We start from the raw sequence: 23,676 nt of genomic DNA, 5'->3' as shown, positions 1-23,676 counted from the left end.
TAGGAGTTGGAGTAAAGTTAGAATCACACAATTGAGTCGTCAAGCCAGACTGAAATTATATGATCCGCTGGACAGCACAGAATTAATCGCACTCCAGTACACTAGCGTCATCTAAATTAAAGGCTCAAAGGAAACACATGGACACATACAAAATATCTAAGTACATCAAACAAACATTTGGTGTGGTGTTGACATCAGCGGGCCTTTTACCGGCTAAATATCTGAAACACAAAGACCTTTTAACAGATGTGCACAACAACAACTCGTTGGCGTTGGCGATGAAGTGATGTTCCTCCACAGTTAAGGAGTTGAGAGCAGACGTCCAGGAGCATCCGTTTTAACTGATGGCCGAGAGTGTCGCGGCTCCTTCACTACAAGCCTGACGGATCTCAGTGTGCCTTGTTCCTGCCAACAGCTTGCCTGGTTCTTTACACTAATCTCCCCATTCTGTATTGCAGCCCTGTCTCTTTACTCTCTCTCCCTGTTTTCTGTTTATATCAATTTCACATGATCACATCCACGCCAAGAATTTTGTTATGGATCTGTTTATTTGCAGTGGGCTATAAATAGAATTGATTTTAATGTGGTTATGTTTCTGTGACAGCTGTGCGCTTTTCACTGACTCAATTAATAGGAAACCACAGAAGAGTTCAAGTGTTCGCCGATGTCCCGTCCTACTCGTATGATCTACAAGAGCATTGGCTCTGCACCTCGTTCAGGATCATGTATTAATTTTAGTTTTGAAACGCTTGTTCCAAAGTGAGATAAACCCCAGTCCCAAGCCTGGTACACACCAAACAAAATGGACAGTATTTATAGAGTTTATATTCAAACAACTCCGAAGACTGCAGTCCTGGACTTTGTGCTCCATGTTTGTTTAATTTTTTTTTTTTTTAAAAAGAACAGCAGGGAATCCACTCATCTTCAGAAATTCTGTCAATCCCTTGATCAATGAAATCGAGGAGTGGTGGGTGTCTGGGCTCTTAATCGAGCTGTGTTCGTCTCTTCATCCATTCATCTGTCTCATGTGATTCTCAGACTACTGTTTCAATTTCGACATTCTGGAGACTGTACTGCGTTCTGCTGTTGGAGAAAAGTTCACCATCAGGCTGATTTGGAAGGGTGGCCATTGATACTTGTACAGTTTAGGGGCACCTTTTAGCTCAGCAGGATTGACTTCAAGTTTTATAATTTAAACGCTTTGGACCTGAACATGAAAGGAATGTGGTCCACCGGGGCCGGATGTATTTCGTTACATTTTGCAGGCATGTAGAAGGACACCTCCCGCAGTCAACGACGAGAGGGAGCAAAAGAAAAAGGGCCAGACATTTAAAGCGGACTTGCCTTCCACCACGGCAACATTTGTCATTAGTCATTTATCATCATGCAAATAATATATGATTGCAGCAACAATAGTAAGCTAACCAGGTTTTTCTTCCAAATTACAGACCCCACAGTAACATAATTACAGATCAATACTGAAGGCTGCTGCGTGACAAGATTTTCCTTTTTACTGCAAATTTACATTTCTTCTAAACATCGTCAGTCCGTATCTTTGATTACTGATATCAGCCTGGAGAAACACACGAGTCGACTCCTTCCTGATGGGTTGCCGCGATTGTTACCTTTGACCGTTCAAACTTCTGTAATGTGGAACTTTCTGCAAGGCTAATTCTGCTGACATTTATTTAAAAGTGCATAGATTTTGGAACAATGTGCTGTTGTCTTTACTATCACACTTAATGATACCATCGCCTCAGGAGCGTGAAAGTGAAAGAATACAACCTTCTCTGCAGTATGTGAAGCTGATGAACTTTGAGGAAGAGATCCGTGCTCACCGAGACCTGGATGGCTTCCTGGCGAGGGCGAGTATCCTGCTGGATGAGACAGCTGCTTCCCTGGATGATGTTCTGAAGAGAATGTTGCATCATGTGGGTCAAGACAGCAACGCATCTGAGCCCAGCTGCAACTTCGAGGAGGTGATGAGTATGCTTTTCACAGATGCCGGAGCTCAAGAGGTCAATGGTGAGTAAGAAAACTGTTGACATGCATGTGTAAACAAACATGTTTAAATGCTTGACTGCAAAACACAAACCATCCAGCACAAAGACCTGGTAGTATACCATCTGTGCCTGCCTACAATCAGAGTAAAGCCCATCAGATGTGACCTAAAAACATTTGATGGATGCGCGTCAGCACCTGCCTGTAAAAAAGCTCCTCCTCAGGCTCCAGTGCAGAATTGTCAGATGGACTTGAGAATGGTTGAAGAAGCTTTTGAAACCCAAAGGAGAGTTATGTGATGTTAGAACTGGCCATTTGCCCCTCGGCTGTTTGAGCGGACACACGTGGTGAGTCCTGTTGACAACCATTTACATGTGCAGACATCGAACAAGGAAACAATACATTCCAAGGAAAAATGGATCTCCTCATGTTAGCATAACACCTCCTGCTCCGTGAGTGGATGACAGCACTTGCTTTTCTGATTCAGAGTTTTCTTTCCTTCATCAAGAAACCGTGTGCAGCATGTTGCTACTTTCTTATGAATGTCATGCCGATGTTCAGGCAAATCTGCAATAAAATGCAGTGTTTCAGAATGCAAAATTGGAATGTCAACATGGCTGCAGCTATTATTTTCATCACTGATTCATCTTCACTATTCGTCCGATTAATTAACCAGTCTATAAAATGTCAAGAAGATTTTAAAGAGCTCATCACTGTTTCCCTAAGTGATGTGTTGAAATAACTTCTTTTCATCTTCCAACAGTCCAAAAGACAAAAAAAAAAACATATATTTTTGATATTTTCACTTGAACAAAGACCGAAGAGTCTGTCGGTTTTCAAAATCAATTGCATCATTTTCTTTCAGTCAACTTTTGGGTCTTTACTGCAGCTCTTATTGCCAGAACCTAAAAAAGTATTCTGCTAACACACACACACACACACACACACACACACACACACTCACATTTGCTTCCTGGGTGAAAATTTACACTCGACAAATGCACAACATAGCACGTTCTCCAGGTTTGCTGCCTGTTCTCCAGTCTCCAGATCCCTGTCATATTAGCCGAGTCCCTGCAGCTTGGGTCCTTTTGGCTGAGTAGCAAAGCTCTCGGTTCCTCTACCCATTAGAGCAGCAGAAATCCGCCCTCTAACAGGACAATATGGAGCCATTGTTGAGATCTGCTGTCTGCCGCAAGCTGCACAGAACACTCAATTCACAAAACGGTTGCTTGTCGAGAGCAAAGATTGATTTTATTCTTGTCGAGCTTTTTTCAGTACATTATGTTTATTCTGAAAAAGGATGAAGATTTTGTGGATGCAAGATAACCATGCAGTGGTTCTGAGAGTATGTAGAGGTACTAATACTGTGAGGACTGCCCGTCATGTACTCTGTGTCCAGTGTTTTCCTGTCTGGCTGGGTTGGCGTCCACAGTTGTTGATGGTTAGTCAGAAGTGGGCGGTGTGTGATGCTCACCCTGCACAGACACCTCTGACAGATCCGCGAGGTGATAATTGACTTGTGTCATCGATCACTCACTTAGTTTTTCAAATGGCTCTCTGAGACTCTCAAGCTGTGGTGGCGGCTGCCACTTGACTGTTTTTCCCCTAGAATATGCCGCAAAGAGGCGGAGGATGAGGCTCCCTTCCTTTGTGGCTGCTATCTCCACAAATACAGTGTTCCTCAGCAGGTCTGGGCAGGCTGGAAAAGAAGTCTGCGTGTTCTCACTGAATTTGGTATTTGCAGAAAAATAGTGACAAACATAGAGCTTTAACTTGATAGTCATAGTTGCCGCCACAAAACCAACATCCGCTCTTATTGCCATCGATTTACTGATTGTACAATTAGTGCAAATTCCCCGTGGCTTCGAATGTACAGTTTATTTTGCAAAAATCCCAACAAGTTGTGCCAACCCAAAGATGAAGCCAACGTGTCTGTTGACGTATTTCCAAAGCTGTGAGTGATTTTAAAGAGCACAATGACAGCGGTTCCCCTGGTTGTACCCCTGGAGTATGACCTTCGGTAAATTCCACACATAAATACACGTCAGTAAATATATCTATTGTTTCATGACGCCCATATTTCCTGCGTAAATATGCCCATATCATAACTTGTGCATGCATTGATCTGGCTCTGCCCGCTCCTCCGGCCCGTGCTCTACACCTCCACCACACAAGACGAAAGTTCTTGTGTACTCACGAATGAACCTTAGTTTTAACAACTCTGCACATGTTGTACTCTGCTGACGTGCCAGAAGTTAATAGTTAGGTGTGAAAACTTCAACATCAAAGTTAACTAACTCCTAACAAACAAGATATATCAATTTCTAAATATAATCTTTGTTCATTCATCCCTCTGGGGAAACCTATTAGTTGTTGTAGAAGAAACAGAATAATAGTGGACACGAATGAGGGGATAATTAATTGTACTGAAGATGATGTAACACTTCACGGTTCACTGTTATGTAACAAAAAAAGATAAGAAAGTTGTAGTTATTTAGAGAAAATGCAGGAAGAATACTGAAGTATGTGAAAAACAACATTTTATAGATTCACGTAGATACATTTACATCTAAAAATCTCACCTTTTAAAACAATTTATGCATTTAACAGTCAAACATTAGTCTGTAATTTGTCTCTTTGATTGGTTATGATCCAACATTCAGTAAGAAGATCTCCTTCTGATTCCTTTTTGCAGTGTTTTGTTGGCTGCGAATCCCGTCCACTCAGATTAGAAATACATGCATAGCTGGTAGGATCCCAACATTAAAACCGTGAACATTCACATGCGAAACCGTCATGTCAGTACTGCAAAAAAAATATCTTGAAGGGAGCAACAGAGGCTCTTCTTGAAGGACTACATTTACTGCACGTAAGTATGCTATCAACGGGATGTACAGGATCTCCTCAGGTATTCATTTCTGCCATATCTGTGTTGGCTGTCCCACAGCTCATTTGGAGTGTAATACTGTACAGCTGTGAGATAAAGAGAACAGGGCGAATATGTAACAGGCACACAAAGAAGGGAGAATTACAGAAATGAAAAGATAAAAGCCCACAACGATAATTAGTCTTGCTTGTATGGAGGAGTCAGTTATTGGAGGCCAACTTTCTTTTTCACATTTGTCTTGGGATTTGATGAGAGAACACAGTACACATCATGAAGGGGGATGCTGAACAGCATTGCTGATGATGCAATGCACTTAGAACAGTGTTAATCCAGACACCACTACATTCTGGAGCTGCTCCTTTTAATTCCAATAATACATCCTCTTTTAAGAGTGTTTTAACAAATAAATGATGGTAGGATGCTGACGGTGATTATAGTAAAAGTGATGACAAGCTGACAATAGTGATGAGCGGGAGCCAGAGAATGACTAATTGTCAATAATTTGAGTAATGATGTATTGTATAATTGTATTTTCCTCTTCTCGGTGACACTGTTAGCAGCTCCACTGCTTGATACTATGTGCAGCACTGATTGTGTGCCTGATTTGTGATGACTGTACCATAATTTCTCCCTAAATTGCTGTCACCTTTGATCGAACTTGCCGGCTCTCCCCTCCGCCTCAATTTGCATAATCCTTCAGTGTTGTTGTTTTTTTGTTTTTTTTTTGCCAGTTCAAATCAAACTGCAAAACAGACGCACTTTATTTTAAATCTGCAAGAAGGAGGACGAGGGAGGAGGGGGGAAGCACTTGAAAATAAGGTGTTCATACATGTTGAAAATGCCTGAAAGGATCATGCCAGCTTTGTGGGAAATAAGCTCATTATCCATTTTCTGGAGCCAGACAAGAAGAGAGATACCCTTCTCTCCTCTCTGCTGCAGTACGGGGATCCAGACCCCAGTGGTAGCGCTGAGTGCTAGTTAGCTTAGCTGAAATGAACACTAGCAGTAGGGTGGTAGATAGAGCTGTCTCAAAAGCCATGAAATTCACTTTTACATTTAAAAAGGCATTGCCTGCATTAATAGAACCAGAATTGTGCTAAGCATTCACTGTGGAAAAAAACCCCATTACTTATTCCAATGTACCAGATGCATCAGTGACATACCTGGAACTACTTTGGCTGCCTCAGCCTCCCACCTCGTCTTTTTCTCTCAGCTTCCAAAGGCTGCAGTTCCTCCTCTGTGTAACCATGGTTCAGGTCAGGATAATGGTTTGTCCATACGACTACAGAATAACAATATCTCGTAATTTTCACGTTTTTCATAGTGAAAGTTAAGCAAAATCCTAGTTCTACGAATGCAGGCAAAGACTGTTTTGGCGACAAGCATCTTTCATGACTTGTGAGACGGTATGCTAGCATTCCCCTCAGCTAGCTTTTGTTGCAGCTGAGCTAACTAGCAGTCAGAGCTCCAGAAGGGGTCTGGAACTCTGTAATACACAAAGGGGAGAGAAGGGGATCTGTCTCCTTGTTCAGTTCTAAAAATGATGGACAGTGAGGGAAAAAAAGATGGAAAAAAATGAGCACTAAGTGACCTTCAGACCCTTGAAACATCATGTAACCTGTTTTTACAACTTCAAAAATACACAAGCATTAAAAAAAAGACTTTTTACAGATTAAAGGAGGGTGACATAAAATTGTATCGCAAAATAACATCATATTTTCATGCTCTGACAAGATAAATGGTGATATTAAGATAGAGCCATAAAACATGTCACATCAGCAAACAGTATTGAGAACTGTGCAAACACAAACATTGATCCACAGTTCAACGCTGGACCGTGTCAGTCAGTGTCGTCAAGGGGTGGTTAGGGTGTCTGTGACGGGGGTTCCTGGATGTACAGAAGATTATATGCAGTTTTCTGTGGTGGCCCTTGTAGTATTTATTGTTAAAACACTAGAATCATTACACATAACTACTTTTCAAGTCACATTCCGTTTTATAATCAGGATGATTCACTGGACCACTTGATTAAACGACTATCAAGAAACATAAACGATAATCAAGGGAACATTTTATATTTAAGACCCAGCTGTTACAAGGGAAAGCTCCTGCTATTTGTGCAAATACAACCTTCATGTTCAGAGGGAGACGACAACGTTTGCAGCAGTCCAAATTGCGGCAGACACACATTTGCTCAAGTCTGGCTTGTCCACTATTGACTGCTTCCTGGACATACAGTTTATCTGTTGTGTGGGAGGAGTCGGAGGACCGATCCTTTGCATTGCTGTTGCACTGGTGCATTTCAAAAGAGCGGCGGCCAGCCAGGATCCCAGACACACGACCGTCGCACCAGTGATGAAACTTGATCCCTCAGCGACTCAACTACAATCCTGTTTTTATTGCTGGCCCATTACGACATTCAATCTACAACGAATCCACCATCAAATACCAAATAAGACCAATTTATTGGCTGAAAAATAAGAATCTGATGCATATGAATGAATGAATGAATATTTTATTTTTGTGTCTGGACATTGGCATGACCCATCCCATGTGGAATTATACAGACACATTGAATCTAACCAAAAAAATAAGGTACACATTCCGGAAAGTCATATCTACAGTCACGCTTCCAGATATCAAAAACACACACACACACACACACACACACACACACACACACACACACACACACACACAGCCACTTATTATTACCTCGGGACAGAGAGAGGGTCCAGAGGGACAGAGGACACCGTTTCATCACCATCACCATTCTACATCAAGATAATTCTTCCTTAAAATTTTATACAATTTCAGCTAATATTAAAAAAATGAAAAGGATCAGTTATATGTAATTACATATACATACATCTAAATTGAAGTGAAAGTGACAAACTCTTACCACCAGCGTAAACAAATGGAATGTAGATGTATTTTCCCTGTGACAGGAGAAGTAGCATTTTAAAAATCAAACTAAGCCTGCATCAGCACAAAAATGGTACGACACGTCCGTATTCCGGTGAGGATTAATAACAATACATCCTGGACAACGTCGTGTGGCGTAGCCCTCGTGCAGATGCGTGCTTGTTTTTTACTGAGAGAAGGTACAGTATTGCAGTTCTTCTGGAAATAAGTGGCTTTGTTCAGCAGCAAAGGTGTATTTCTGAATGATCCAAGCCTGCCTCTCTGTTATAATAATTTATTTTTTTCCAGGGCAGCTGCATGATTTTTCACCGTGAAAATCGCTCTGTAAGCTTCTGTGGGAATGATCAGAATACTAAATTGAAACCATTAACTGGAGCTCTTCATTACATGAAAGTGGTGGCCATACATGTCATTATTTGCATCGTGATCCCTTCATTGACGTTTTGGGGTTTTCTTTGCAACACATAACTTCTATCAGTGATCGAATCCAATTTTTGCTAATCGCCTTTAGACGGTAATGAAGATACGATCTCTGTTCACCCGACAAAGACGAGACGTTGAGGGATTTTCTCTGGAAAATGATATTTAATATGCATGAAGTAAAGGAGGGCAGGAAATGAAGCTTCTGTTCAGCAGAGATATTTATGTGCCTGTTAACCAGAGAGTGTGTGTCTCTGTGTGAGGGTGCTCAGTGTATATTTGCCTATGAAACCACTGTCATATTTTGGATGCTTTGGTGTAGGATCCAGGACGGTGCTCACCTGTTGATCAGAGAAGGTGACTAAACTGACTCAATCTCTTTTTCTTGGTTTTTTTCTCTTCACATGCAGACAAGTCTCAAAGTTTTGTTTTCTTTGATGACGGTAAGCTGTGCTAATTGGATGAAAATGTCAGCCTCCAACGCTATGAGGCAGCAATCAGTGGTTCGCCTCTGTACCAATCACCATCAGTATTCTGTTTGTGCTCCTCTCCACACTCAGGACTGGGTCGATCCATTGAGTCATCAAATGATTACAGACACCAGCAATCCCTCCTGTGTCACAGATATCGATGACTCTCCAGCTGACCCTCAAATCAACGCCCTCTTCGTCCAGCAGATTCAATGCTATTAGTTCTTTTCGTAAAACCGTGTGGAAAAAAAGCTGATTTTGTGTGAGTGTGTTAATTAATCAACCCATCTGGCTGAGATCGAAGGGATAAGATAACAATTCAATGGACATTTGGGCGGGAGACTAATTTCCCTGAACAGATCAGATCCTCTATATTTTGGAACTCTTGTGAAATATTACATTCCTGCCTTTGAAACTCCACCCATGGAGGGCGTTGATTTAGTTACATCACTGGAACTTGTTTGGTGTGAGCATGGAGCAGATACGACTCGACCCATACTGTAGATAGCATGGTTTCCCCTTTGACCCAGTCCTAGTGGCCCTCTCATCACCATGTGACATCATAGCGTCTGTGTGCTGCATGGCGATTGGCTATGATGTATACTTAATATACAGTAAGTGTTCCACTCACCGCCGCTGTTTGGAACCATCCTGTGTTTTTTAATCACCTCCTTCAGAATTCCCTCCGCCACCCATGCTTTGAAAGAAACCAATCATTTCCTAGTGTGTGTGTGTGTGTGTGTGTGTGTGTGTGTGTGTGTGTGTGTGTGTGTGTGTGTGTGTGTGTGTTAATCTTTTAGGCTGTATAAGATCTTGGGGTTTTATTGAGGTCACCTCTGGGCATAATGTAAAGCGTCTCCTTGCCAAAAGGACTGGTGGCCCTCTCCCACTCTGAGGGAGAAACCATAAATCTCTGTTTGTTGTACCTGCACATCACTGTCGATTTCCTCTTGTTGGTGTAAGACTGGCTCGCCTACCGAAAGACATATAACATCTCCGTTTTCACATCTTTATTGATTCATCTCGCTCATATTCGTGACAGACTGCATTATCCTTATGTGATTTGCAGAAATTGCTATTTTTTTTCTCTCCCTCAAACCAAACCGTTTGGATAATGCAGTCATAGAATTCACCAAGCATCCCCAGAGATCAAAGGAGGCAATCCAGCCATCCAGTCTTGCCGTCCTTATATTTTTTCATCACTTGCATTGAAGTTTGTCACATTTGATATGCTTCGTGTGAGAATCTGTTTTTTTTTATCTGTGTGGAAACAGAAGTGTTTGCATACGGGAAGCTGACGAAACTGAGCAGAAATCTTTACGTAGCTGACAAGTATCAAATACGCCCGTCTTAATTGCTCTCCCACTTGATCATCGCATGCAACCACATTCACTCCCGCTTACTTGCTCTCCGCTACCATCTAAATCAGGTTTGCTCACCTCAGTGTTTCCTGAAGATCCACACTGTGGTGGAACGCTGCTTCAGACCCCATTCAGACCTGGTCAGAAGAGCGTCAACTACAGATGTGAACAGACTCCTGAGAACACATGCGGCCACATTCGTTTATCTGTGTGTACAGCAACTGATATCTAGCAGAAGTACGCACTGGAAATCATGTAAAAGCGAGACAACAACTGCATCAAACATCTTGGATGGTTTGGTTTGTCAGGAACACGCGGAGGAACTGATCCAGTCCACATCCTCTCTCTTGTGTGACGTCCGATGCAGGGAAAGTGTTATCATGCCCTGCTCGCTCTTCGGTCGAAGGTCTTGCTCAGCCGTCAGCTGATCGCTCTCTAGCTCCTCCTATCAGTCTCTCCAGGCAAACAGATAATGAAACTGACAGCTTGTCTAAAACAAGCTAGTAATTGCAGTTGTCTACGAGTGTGGAACTGTTGGTCAACACCATCCACAACACATGATATGATGGATGCTGTTCGTTCATGTTAGCACACTTACATTTACAGTATATCAAAGGCTTAATTTGACTACTGATCACTAACAACAGTACATTGAGATTAGAGCTGAGCAGTATGTTTAAATTGTATTGATATTTGTATGAAGATAGATATATGGATAAATTCTGATTGATCGATTGATCAACTGATTGATTCATGCAGCATCCAAATCTCAGAAGCTGCAAGATTGGCTGAAGGCCAAATGTGTGTGAGAATAGCGTTCCGTTCTGAATGTGGCGCTGCAGAGATGTCCCAGCATAAAGATGGCATCTGCTGCTTGGTGCAGATCCCTGCCAAAACCTCATAATTATCATTTCCATACCTTCGTGAATAACGAGTCCTTCAAATTCTATGAATCATATCACAATTGTAATATCTGTCATAATAATTGCAATCAGGGATGTTTTTCTGAAAGGTTCAGCACTAAATGATATGAACAAAACCAGCAAAAGTGAAGGTCAATGTCAGTAGTTTTCCACAGTGTCTACTAAAGTCAGTGGCCATGCTTGCAAGCAATGTGACCGCTGGTTGATCAAACCTTTGATGCATTCTCATGACAACAGTAGAAGTGTGAGCAGTGTTGTGATCAGTCCGGGTATCATTCGTTCAGTCGTTCTTCAAAATAAAACAGAAACAAAAAAAAAAAAACAAATAATGACTTGTTTACTCTATGTTTGTTCCCAAAATCAAAATGAAGAAAAAAAAACGGCTTGTTTTTATGATTTCCGATTTTGTGCACAAAACAAAAATGGGCGTTTCATCCCATTTGGATATTTTCGTTTGCCCGCAAGTTGCGTGAACCGGAAGGGGGGATTTTCACTTGCGGACAAACGAAAATATCCGAATGGGATGAAAAGCCCATTTTTGTTTTGTGCACAAAATCGGAAATCGGAAAAATGAGCCATTTTTGTTTATTTAAAATTTTGATTTTGGGAACAAATATTGAGAAAACAAGTCATTATTTCGTTTTTTTGGTTTCTGTTTTATTTTGAAAATGACTGAACGAATGACACACAAATTGTGAAAAATGATTATTATTATTTTTATACTTTTGTCAGGGTGAAATATAAAGTGATGCTGTCGCTTGCATGTCGTTAGCAACCAAGCTGACACCACTTCTTGGCATCCTGTGCTGTAAATATATATTTACTTGCCCCCCCCAGCCTCGCCTGATGCGTGAGGAGTGTCTATATGTCAGCAGCGCCATGCTGCACAGAGCTGACCAGGTGTCAATATTTGACCAGTTGGGTGTAGGGTTGCAGTGACTTATCTACCATATTGAACAAATGATCTTCAAATGGAAGACAGTTTACTTTTGTTGACTCAGATTCATTACAGCTGTTGTTTGTTTTCAAAGAGTGTGTATGACCAGTGAAGGCCTCCGTGTGTAATACCCTTGATATTACTACTATCCAACTACCGTACCTTTGAAACCCTTGCAACTCTAACTTGGAGTCAGTGTGTGGGTGATGGATGTCTGTAGCTGTTGACTTGGTTGTAGGTTAATAGAAGAATATCATCTTCAAGGGGAACAAAAATCATCTTGACACATCTTCTTAAGACAAGAAACCAGAGTGAAATCCATTTGAAGTCAGAGAGTGCTGTCAATACGAATATCCCAAATTTAGATCTTATCAGTTTTAGTGTTGATATTTTAATCCTGAGCCGGCTGTTGAGCTGCTCTCAGCACTGAAACTGTCTCTCTCACTTGTAGAACACATCTGTTCCTATAAACACTGTTGTAATTTGGAAGGTCATGGCTAGCAGTGTTAGCAGTTAGCCGACTCTGCCTGTCCACCCGCGTTTGGTTTGTCCTCGATTTACTCTTTACTAACCTCAGCCTCTTCTTCATCCTCTTTTCTTCCTCCATTTATCTTATAATCTTTCTTTTGTTATGTTTTCATCGCTCTTTCCGTTTCTCTCTCTCCCTTCTTCTTTCCTGACGTCAGTGAGAAATTGGGTGGTTTTTGATTATTACATGCCTGTCAAGCTTACTGCTATTAATTGAATCCCAGTCCTTCACTTCTGCGTCCAGTCCCTCCCTCCCGTCTCTTTTCATCTTGTCTCACTCACATTTGCATTGTTGTTCCTCACCTTCTTCTTTTTTGCCTCATATTTCCATGCCCGTTTGTCTTTCTTGCATTTCCCCCCTCTTCCTTTCATTCTCCCTCTGTGCATGTTTCCTCTTCCTGTCTCTCCTTTTATTTTTTTTTCTCTCTTACTTGTCTCTCTTTTTCTTCCCGCCTCTCACCTCATGTGCAAGCTTTCCCCCCTCCATCTTTGTCATTCTCTTTCTCTACAGGCTTCCTTTCATCCTTTCTTTCCCTCTTACTCTTTATCTACATTCTCTCTCTCCCTCTCTTATTCCTCTGTCTCTCTTGTATGCCCCCGTTTCCCTTATTCTCCCTTCCTGGCTCTCTCACTCCTTGAGCTCTGTGAAACTGTTGTCATGGTGACGCCCATCATTTTCTGGCATGAATGGAAGATACTTTATTGATGAGACGGCATGGCAGAGAGAGGGATAGCGAAAAAGACAAAGAAAGAAAGAGAGAGGGAAACCACTGGCAGGGAAAATGAGAGTGATACGGAAATTATTGCCCCTGCTGCTTACGAAATAAAACATTTCCACCCTGTAATTTGCTAAGTGCTGATGAGATGAAGAGGATGTTGCAATCCAAAGCAGACTGAATCTTCTTGAGGGGTTTGGGATAGTCGGGGCAGCCGAAGAATTTCCCCCTTAAACACTATCATTCATCCGTCTCAGCACGAGAAGTCGGAAGGGAGATTCCTCTTATTAGGAAGCAGCGAGCTGGCTTCGGCAGTGCCCCTAGTTGCCCGTGTTTAATGATTTGTATTGTGTAAACATGGCGGCATAATGAAATGTGTGAGCGATCGTGGTTTTGGGGGTTGGATGGGCATGATTATTAGCCTGTCGTGGTGTGCTGTTTGCACACACTGAAGACTGGCATCGCCATCTAAAGCAGAAGGCGAGCTCGTTAGACACTTCTGATGCAGACGTCATATTGAGAGGCTTGGCACAGCATATACTGCTCTAGATGTATAATGAACAGTTTGAGCATTTGGCAGACACCATTAGGCTGGATACATAAATCAGTGCCAGGTTGCACTTCTAAATGCTGAAATATTATAGGTTACAAATGAGATAGTTAGTGACATAAAACTCTGCTTTTCTCCTGGAGTTCAGAACATCTCCTACAAGCAACCAAATCATTTACAGCCACATTGAAGAGGCAACATGTCTCATCCCACAGCGAAAAGACTTAGCTCTGTGTAGACTGTGTGTGTGTGTGTGCCTGCGAGCGTGCCTGCGAGCGTGTGAAGGTTAAGATAGATGTTAGCTTGATCTCTGCCATTATATGTATGACCTTTGACCTTTTACTCACAGTCCACCTGCTGTCAGAGACGATCCAGGGTGTGACGGCCACTGCCACTGGAGTCCAGTACCAGCAGTCATGGCTCTGCATCCTGTAAGTGAAAGTGTGTGTGTGTGTGTGTGTGTGTGTGTGTGTGTGTGTGTGTGTGTGTGTGTGTGTGTGTGTGTGTGTGTGTGTGTGTGTGTGTGTGTTTTGCCTCATTTACTATGGGTTCTTCACTTCTTGGGGGGGGGGGGCTCCTTTGTTAGGCTGGTTTTAAAGACTTTAGGCTTCATTCCTGGGTTTAGGGTTTGGGCTAGAATGAGATCTTCTGTTCATCCCTGCTCGCACCACTGCAGAAATACCACAGAAACACCACCACTGCAGAAATACCACAGAAACACCACCACTACAGAAATACCACAGAAACACCACCACTGCAGAAATACCACAGAAACACCACCACTGCAGAAATACCACAGAAACACTACCACTGCAGAAATACCACAGAAACACCACCACTGCCGAAATACCACAGAAACACCACCACTGCAGAAATACCACAGAAACACCACCACTGCCGAAATACCACAGAAACACCACCACTGCAGAAATACCACAGAAACACCACCACTGCAGAAATACCACAGAAACACCACCACTGCCGAAATACCACAGAAACACCACCACTGCCGAAATACCACAGAAACACCACCACTGCAGAAATACCACAGAAACACCACCACTGCCGAAATACCACAGAAACACCACCACTGCCGAAATACCACAGAAACACCACCACTGCAGAAATACCACAGAAACACCACCACTGCAGAAATACCACAGAAACACCACCACTGCAGAAATACCACAGAAACACCACCACTGCAGCGTTTTGGTGGTCAAGGCTCCATTTCATCTCTTTAGGAACTAAAGTTAAACTATTTTGTGCCATAAATGATTCATACTCAAGTCAGTTCGCACAAAGGTGAATAATGGATTTAAATGTAGAAGTGCACCATGTGTACTGTCCAGGATATTTGTCACTGAAAAAAGGCTTCAATCCTCAAGACGCCAGCAAAGTTCCTGCATCTTGATATTAGCGCTCAAGCAGGATCCTAGACTAACTGATTATTACGTTTAGTGAGGAGTTGCTTTGCAAAGCTGTGCAATGTGAGTGTACACGCTAATGTTACTGCAACAGAGTCGTTTGAGAGTATAGAAGGATATGAAGCAGAAACGTGATGCACCCCAGGAAAGTACTTCTATGTGCCAGGTGTCACACTCTTCTTCCGCGATATCAACAGCCAAATTGGGATGAATGGTCCCGTACATAAAAACACAATTAAAAATGCATGCAAAATTAAAGATGCATATGGAGCCACATTCCATATGCAACATTTTTTCTTACTTAGAGGAATATGCTAGGAAATGCGTATCTATGAAATATATATAAGATGTAGGTAGAGGAGGGTTGTTTTCTTCTAGAGGTTGCCCCTCACAGTGTGAGAGAGCCACTGTGCGAGAGTCAAACCACAACAAAACTGACAGATTGCTTCATAGAGATATGTATTATTAGGATAAAATAAATGTATTAATTCATGCCTTGAATGTTCATAAAATGCATGTATTTAGGCCTCAAGAGCCCTTCTGGTGCCGCAGACGTGTATTAGAGGCCTCCCAGCAGGCCATACTTGGAGAGTGCACAGAGGAAAAAAAATTGCATGCGCTTCCTTTCCACTGCTCAGACTCCATCCTGGGGGAAACGCTGGGTTCAGGATCGCGGAAGGGACCTGAGAATGAGTAGGAATGAATGGTTGTCAATGACAGACCCCATCAACATAGTTCCACTGAATCTCTGTGTGTCTGTGCATACACGTTAATTATTCAAAAGCTCTGGTGAATGATTTGTATCAATTTATCAAGGAAAACTCCGAGTTTATACAAAAACAGTTTGTTTGTTTTATGAAATAAATCAAACATACTTTTACCCAGCTGATAAGACGATGTTGCTGAGGTGGGCTGTTGACATTTTTCAAACCTCTTTTCTCTGTTTTCTCCAGCTGCAACGTGAAGCATCTCCAGCGGCGCCATGTGTGCATCTCCCGCCTGGAGCGGCCACAAAACTGGGGGGAAAACTGCTGCGAGGTCCGCTATGTCATCCTGATACTGGCTCCACTCAAAATGGTAACCGCTGTCCCCAGAGGGAGTGTGATTTATCTGTCTTACTGGATTCCTTTGCTGTCTGTTGGTAACATTCAACTCATCATGAGATGAAAGGGATCATCCATCTGCTGTGACTCAAATAGTTGTTGTGTCCTACTGCTTTGCTTGTAGCTATTGTACTTCAATCCATTCATTCATCCATTTTCTATACAGCTTATCCATTAAGGGGGGCCTAGCCCAGCCGACACTGTGTGAGAGGCGGGGTCCACCCCGGACAGGTTGCCAGTCCGTCACAGGGCCATCAGGAGCGAACCAGCGACCCTTCGGTTGCTTTATGGCCCCTCTACCGCTGTCCAATGCCGCCCCGCTACTGTCTTCAAAAATATATATTCAGTTCAAACCTGTCCAGTACTCCCTCATAGGTGTCTGGAGCTCACCAAGATGTTGTTCCACTCTAGTTTTTATTAAAAAAAAAAAAAAAAGGTTGTTCCACTCTGCATCACTTGTTTTTGACCGTGAAGAGGGCATGGATTATCAGGGATGATGCACTTGTGAGTTTAAGAAAACAGACATGCTTGGGAAACCTGCTGCCAAGCTAAATGTATGTGGCTGGCTCTTTCTGCTTTCTGGAGCCACAAAGAATTCACCAGGGACAAACATCTTTGTGAGGTCAAGACAAGTATTTGGAGTACTTGAAATACAAAACACTCTTTTAGGGTGAAATATGGCTTTAAAGTGACAATTGCAACGTACTGATTTTCACTTTAAGATTTTTGTGTTTTTACCGTCTACTTCCTTGAGTGTGGAATGTCAGCCATACATCTGCACCGCTGCCAAATGTCTGCTTAACTGAACTTGATCCGATGGCCCCTGAGTATCTCGTGTGGGCACGAGTGTGCTGTAGGCTGAACCTTTCGGGTCAATCTTTCTGCGGGATTGCTGTTTTCTTCAGCTCTGAAGAGCTCGCTGTAGCCGGTGGAGAGTGCCACATAGCCTGTAATACCCTTCCCCTCCATCAAAACAAGAACTCTTTCTACTTCCCATCAAACCACTCAACCCTCCTGTCCTCCAGTGCTTCATCCTGAGCTTTCAACACACACACACACACACACACACACACACACACACACACACACACACATCACTCTGCTGTCCTCAAATGGCTTGATTGTTGCCCCTCTGCAGATGTAGCCCCGCCCCCATCTCAGCTCTGTTTTTACTGTAAAAAAAGGGATTTCTTCACACTTCCCACATTTGTACTTTTGGGGAAGGGGGTTTGAATTCAACGGTGCCTCAGCTAACTGCATCATGTTTACTGTTTGTGTGTGACTTTTGTTTGCGTTTCTATTTTTCCATGAAACCTCCTTTGTGTTTGCGCTTCTCCTCAGCGCTTCGAGTGCTCTCCTCGCCAGCCTTATGGGCAGCAATCACGAGCACTAATGGCATTCTCAGAGACATGAATCTAAGCACCAAGTAAACATAAAGCTCGATTATGTCTCAATTATCCTTGATGTGACTGCTTCTGTGAACAAAAATCTTTAAAGGGGCTTGATGATAATGGTAATAGGAATTCCTTTAAAACCCTACATGTGTATGGGTTTCCATCACCCCCTCATTTAAAGAGCTTTGCAGAATTTGCCCCTCCCCCCTTTAACCAAAGTGAACGTGGTGAATCTGGATGACCTTCTATAAACCATGCTTCTTATTCATTGTGTTAAACAAACTCATACACGAAAGGGTTTTTTTTTTTAATCATCACATTTATGAAACTCCTCTACCTGGAAGTTCAAGAAACTGCCCTCAGTGTTATGGCAATAATTTACTCCTACACCCACATTTTGCTTGACTAATCAAATCACTGACCCTCAAATTTTAAATGCTCTGACATTCTATCTTTCGGGTATGTTTTTCGTTGTTTTCTTCACAGCAGTTACAATATATTCCAAACCGCGAAAAATACTTTTTGCTACATGCTAACACACTAAAATAGAATGTAAATGTAAACATGACCTTGGTGATGTTAGCATGTAGCTTGAAGCACTACTGTGCCTGTGTTGTGAGGTTTCATGTTTTCAGGTTGGTGCTCCATCTGTTTTTTCCTCCCGTTAAGATTATCGTGCTGCACTTTGGTCTCTATCTTCTGGCAGTGACAGTGATTACAATCAGCTGTGGACGTGCATGGGTCACGGCCACAGCCTTCTCTGTCATTCTTGTGACTGTAAAACATAAATTACTCATTTTACATCCACGATTTGATCCATTGGGTCAGATAACATATGAAAGGTCTAGAAGAGCATCGGTTGACAGCTCGGCCAGTACTGGCCTCTGGTTAGCATGCAAAGCCCATGGAGCATGCTCAGTATGCATCCTCCTGGCAGCGGAGGAACATCGACACAGATACATGTATTGTGACATATGGAGATTTCCTGGGTGGAGATGAGTGTGATGATCATTTGTGACCTTGTTTGGGTTTATTTATAACACTGTAGCTTTAAAGCCATATCCTAGTAACGCCGAGAGGTGTTTTGTTTTTATTTGGAATAAATATTCTCTTCATTTCTACCAAATTTTACATGACTAGCGGGATTATCTTGGTGGATTTGGGCAGTTAAAGGTCTGTTCACTGAGACCTGACAAAACAGGTTTTTGGCATTTTAAATGTGATCTCTCATGAAAGCCTGACGGAGGTCCCTTCAGATTTGGCCCCTATACTCCGAGCTTGTATGAGAGCATGATGTTCAGTGAGGAAGGGGGACTTTTTAAACTCACTGTTTTTGCCGCATTTATGGCACCAGAGTCTTCTGTCTCTCGCGACATGGAATTTGAGGTGCTAACAGTTACGGTCTTTGGGACATAAAGAGTTGGAGAGGCCTCTGATTCAGTCCGGTCAGCATCATCACCTCAGCTTCCCGGTTGGTCCCGGTCAGCTGAGTTGACCGCTGCTCTGATGAACACTTGATTGACATTTCTGTCATTCTAACTTTAATTGGAGCTTGTGTTCTTGCTGACACAAAATTTCCTTTTTTTAATTTATTCATTTATTTGGAGTCACATATCAACATGCGTCGTTACCCATTTTGACTCAGTGCTCCAGTCACTTTTTTTGTAAACATGTCACCTGAACATGGGGTGTTTCCTATCTTGATAATACAAAGAAAAAATAATTGAATAAAACTTTTTTTAAATAAAAGGAGACTTAAACAAGAGAAGGGCATTTCAGGGAACACGATACATATTTTCCATTTCTTCCAGGTATCTTCAAATTTGGATCATTGAGAAAGTGATTCTTTCCATCACAAATATGTAGTAAATTATGCCAAACATTCATCGATACATGGGAGGTCTGGTTTAAGCCATTTTTTTTTGTCATTGCTTTTCTTGCAGCAAAAGTCAGTATGACAAATAAACACTTAGTTTTGACACGAGTAGTTGAGTGTGTAAACCCAAAAAGAAGTTCACTCCAATTAAATGCAATGTCTGTTCCAAGTGTAGTCACAAGTCCCGTAAAAATCTTCTGCCAGACAGTATTTATCTTTGGACAGGCCCAAAACAAGTGATACTGATTGGCTTCCTGGGAGCGACACAACCGCCAACAGCTGGATGAACCTGAATGGTGGCCATTTTGAGCCGCTGTAATAAAACACCTAATGAGACATTTCCACCCAAATGATCTCCATGAGTTTGAACACCAAACAAAATTTCATAATGAGCAGGAATCAGCGATGCTGCTGCCTCCCCTGAGATCATCTGATACTCAAACATAGATATGGCAAACATTGTTTACAGCCAACTATTTAACTATTCAACATGTTTGGCTTTTGTCCTTGAACAATTTCATTGTCCTCAGGAAAGTTACATGGACTTTGGTGGAACTATGCAGTCTAAAGAGTACCCTTCCAGTCGGAGTTTGTTCTCAACTTCAACTCTGAGTCTCTATAGGAATCCAGTGTAACTGCTGTGAATCCAGGCGGAATTTTTAGATGCTGCGAGCTGTGAAGAAGCAAGCTACAAACTGTTCAAAGTGAACAGAAGGTCAGTTTTTGTACTCGCAAGTTAGAATTTTGATGGAATATTCCTTTCAAGTCAAGTCTCTTGTCTGACTATAGGTTAGGCATTCCGTATTTTGACACATACCCAAAGCCTTCAGAATAGCTGAGATGCACCCTTTCAGCTCTGGTTGAAATTCATTTACCACTGTGAAAAAGCTCAAGGGCTTTATTTATTCTGTTTGCTTCAGCTGCTGCTGTATGCGCTGAGCCTATGTTGGTATCATCGCCACCTGGCTAACAAGGCTTCCCTGGCATCACGATAATATTACCGGTACACGTGTCAGGATTATTGACTAAAGTCCCCTAAAACACCCAGTTCCAAACAGAAGACCTACCTTGCTTTTGAAATGTGAATTACTGCTTAATGATTTTCATATAAAAGGACATCCCTTTCATTCAAGCCCGTGCTAAATGGGTTCTCACAATACTCCTGCAGCTCATGGCTGCCATGGAAATCTCTTTCTATTTTACAGTATGTTGAGTTTTGAGAATCTGTGCCGACATTCCTTTGCAGCAGGATGCACGCCAGTAGGGCTGCTGGATTATGACAAATATCGTCCCAATTATTTGAACTCATACTGAAATTGTGATTTTTAAACACAATTATTCTTTTTTAGTAGCACATATATGCTTTTAATATCCAACTTCATAAACATAGGCGGCTGTTGCTGAGCTGCTCGCTCGTTAAAAGTCAGTGTACTGAAGCTCACCCATCAACGACAGTTATCTCTCTCTCAGCGTTTGAATAAATCAGACAGATCATCCAAAAGAAGATGGTGTTTTTGCCTGTTGTCGAAATCAAAGTGCTTTAGGTTAATTATTTTATTATTCAACTCAAGACACAGCAGTAAAATCAGCATGGCGTGGATCTACGTTTCATCTACGCATGATTCCAGCAGCGTACGCCTGCATGTCGCTCGCTGTAAAAACAATATAATGGTTGTTCATTTACATGGACATCAGGGAGGATCCGATGACAAGAAGTCACAGGAAACACATTTTATTGGGGTAAACATGTCAAGGGTCGCAAAGGTTCACAGGTTCAAAAACTTCAAGTGATTAAACTCATCCTAAATCTCCCCTGGGCACAGCTCCGACGCGTTCCGGCTGCGGTGCTGTTCATATTCGCTATTGTAGTTCTGAAGTGTTTCCAGGCAACTGAATCGGCATTTGTATCTTTTTGGTGTCTTTTGGTTTTGGTGTCTGAGTTGGTGCCAGGGATCCAGTCGTTTCACGAGGGTCGGGTGACACTCAAAACAACTTCTCCACCACTTTACAGCCTCAGCAGTAACGATGGAGCGGGAAGGGCGTGAACACGTGCTCACAGTTGTTTGTAATAACTGACGCCGCTGGAAAGTGGAGACAAAAATTCTGCACTTAAGCTTTAAAAAGACCTTAGTATCAAGACTTGATTGGCATGGTTAATATTGGAAGTAGAGATTGACGATGTCAAAATCTCAAACATCACCGTCACATTGCAGTAAAGAATGATTCAACAGTGATCGTTACAAATGCTCCAATCGCTGTTACAGGATAAAAGGAAACAGGAAGAGCTATGAGAGACCTCAAAGTCCCTTTGTGAAGTAGAATCACTGCACTTGCTGGACTGTGTAAACATAAAGTTATAGGCTCGAGAAGGATTTTGTACTTTGGCTAGTAAGGATGTAGATCCTTCCTTTCTGTCGGTCTGTCTTTTTGGCCGGCTGGATTTGATCCTGGCATCCTCTCAAATCATTTCGGGGTGCTGATTTGCCAAGCGGCTCCTTACATTCCTCATATTTGCCGTCATGTATGTGGCTGCGTTCTGCCAGTGCCTGCAGGTTGTGTTTTTTTGCCTGTCGGTCACACTTTCTCCTCTCTTGACACAAGGAAACAAAAATGCTGGCACGCTCACAACTTCAGTTTTGTTTGTCTGTTCTCCACCCCCGCCGCAGCCTTTGCTCTCGTACTAGAAGCAGGGCGTATTCACTTCAGGAGAAAAAAACTACACTTTTTGCCTATTTGTAGTGTGAAATATCAAAACAATTTTGAAATTGACAGTACGGTTACATCCCGAATTGGAGTGATTGAACACCAAGAAAAAAGAAGTAGGACTAACATTGCTCACAGTATTCTTTTATAAACTCTGGAAAAGTGTGAAGGATCCGAGCAATGAGACTTTCTCAGGAATCCCTTCTTCAAATAAGCGCTGGTGTTGCTCCCTGTTGTGTGGTTAAACGGGTGATTCTGTCGCTATTTTAATATTTCCGCCTCTTTTATTTGTTCCTCCACAGAAAAGTACTAAAACGGCAATGGAGCTGGGCAGGACGTTCGCCACCCTCTTCTCCGACATCTCCTTTAGACAGAAGCTTCTGGAGACAAAGACACAGGAGGAGTTCAAGGAGGCGCTGGTGTTCCAGAGGCACCAGCTGACAGCAGCCAACCAGCAGCCCACCGCTCTGGGGAAAGAGGAGACAGACCCCCGCAGTCACAAACCCCTCAAGGTGGGCAGCAGCGTGTGTCTGTGGGAGCTCTGTGTGTACAACCTTTCAGTGTCAGGCTTTTAGGCACATTTCTACATATTTTAGAATATCCTTTATTCATCTGACGGCTTTATGAGTCATTCCTGGTAGAAGTTAGCACTCACTTATTTTCCTCAAGGAGTTACAGTTATTATCCGAATGTTTGCTATCTTCACATTGCTCTTCCCCTCCATCATCTACTTGCTTTACAGTTGATCTGTGGGGAAATTAGACGATGCACATAAATTTACACATCTCAGACTGTGTGAAAGAAGTGGACATAGCCAACTTGCCATCTTGGGGAACTCCAAACTTTGAAGCCTATAATTTTGCTTCTTCTTTTTTTCTTCCTGGCTTTATTGGACAAGAGGGTGGGGCTGTGGTAAGGCTCCTCTATCCAGATTCAGTACCAATGCTGTCAATCATGGAGCAATAAAAGCAATGGTTCTCAGTCGATACATACAAACATTACAATACATTAGTATTTTATTCCATTGTATTCTTTATTGTATTCTGCTACGACAACAGAATTTCTCTTCTGAGATGAATAAAGTAATCTCTCTCTCTTTCTCTCTCTCTCTTTATCCCTCTGTCTATCTATCTATCTATCTATCTGTCTATCTATCTATCTATCTATCTATCTATCTGTCTTTTTGTTTATCTATCCATCTATCTATCTTTCTGTTTATCTATCTATCATCTATCATCTATCCATCTATCTATCATCTATCCATCTATCTATCATCTATCCATCTATCTACTGTATCTGTCTATCTATCTAGCTGTCTATCTATCTATCCATCCATCTATCTATCCATCTATCTATCTATCTTTCTGTTTATCCATCCATCTATCTATCTGTCTATCTATCTGTCTATCTATCTGTCTAGCTGTCTATCTAGCTGTCTATCCATCTATCTAT

General features: G+C 42.2%; 1 protein-coding gene across 4 annotated transcripts in view; it reads left to right on the top strand.

Annotated features, from left to right (window-relative positions):
* The window catches only part of slc4a11 (solute carrier family 4 member 11), a 102,095-nt gene that overhangs the window by 46,511 nt on the left and 31,908 nt on the right, over nt 1-23,676 (top strand). For 2 of the 4 annotated variants that reach the window (XM_086182526.1, XM_086182525.1), the window contains 5 exons: nt 1,797-2,025; nt 8,647-8,679; nt 14,071-14,152; nt 16,102-16,225; nt 22,527-22,736. In XM_086182526.1, the coding sequence (XP_086038652.1) occupies nt 1,797-2,025; nt 8,647-8,679; nt 14,071-14,152; nt 16,102-16,225; nt 22,527-22,736 (678 nt within the window). The remainder of the gene's footprint in view (nt 1-1,796; nt 2,026-8,646; nt 8,680-14,070; nt 14,153-16,101; nt 16,226-22,526; nt 22,737-23,676) is intronic. The other 2 variants (XM_086182528.1, XM_086182527.1) reach the window with 1 other exon arrangement.

This window comes from Aulostomus chinensis, chromosome 17, assembly GCF_037954235.1.
Source record: "Aulostomus chinensis isolate RoL2024-O1b breed Wild chromosome 17, RoL_Achi_v1.0, whole genome shotgun sequence".
In the NCBI taxonomy this organism is placed as follows: Eukaryota; Metazoa; Chordata; class Actinopteri; order Syngnathiformes; family Aulostomidae; genus Aulostomus; species Aulostomus chinensis.
This window is presented reverse-complemented; position numbering and strand designations above follow the sequence as displayed.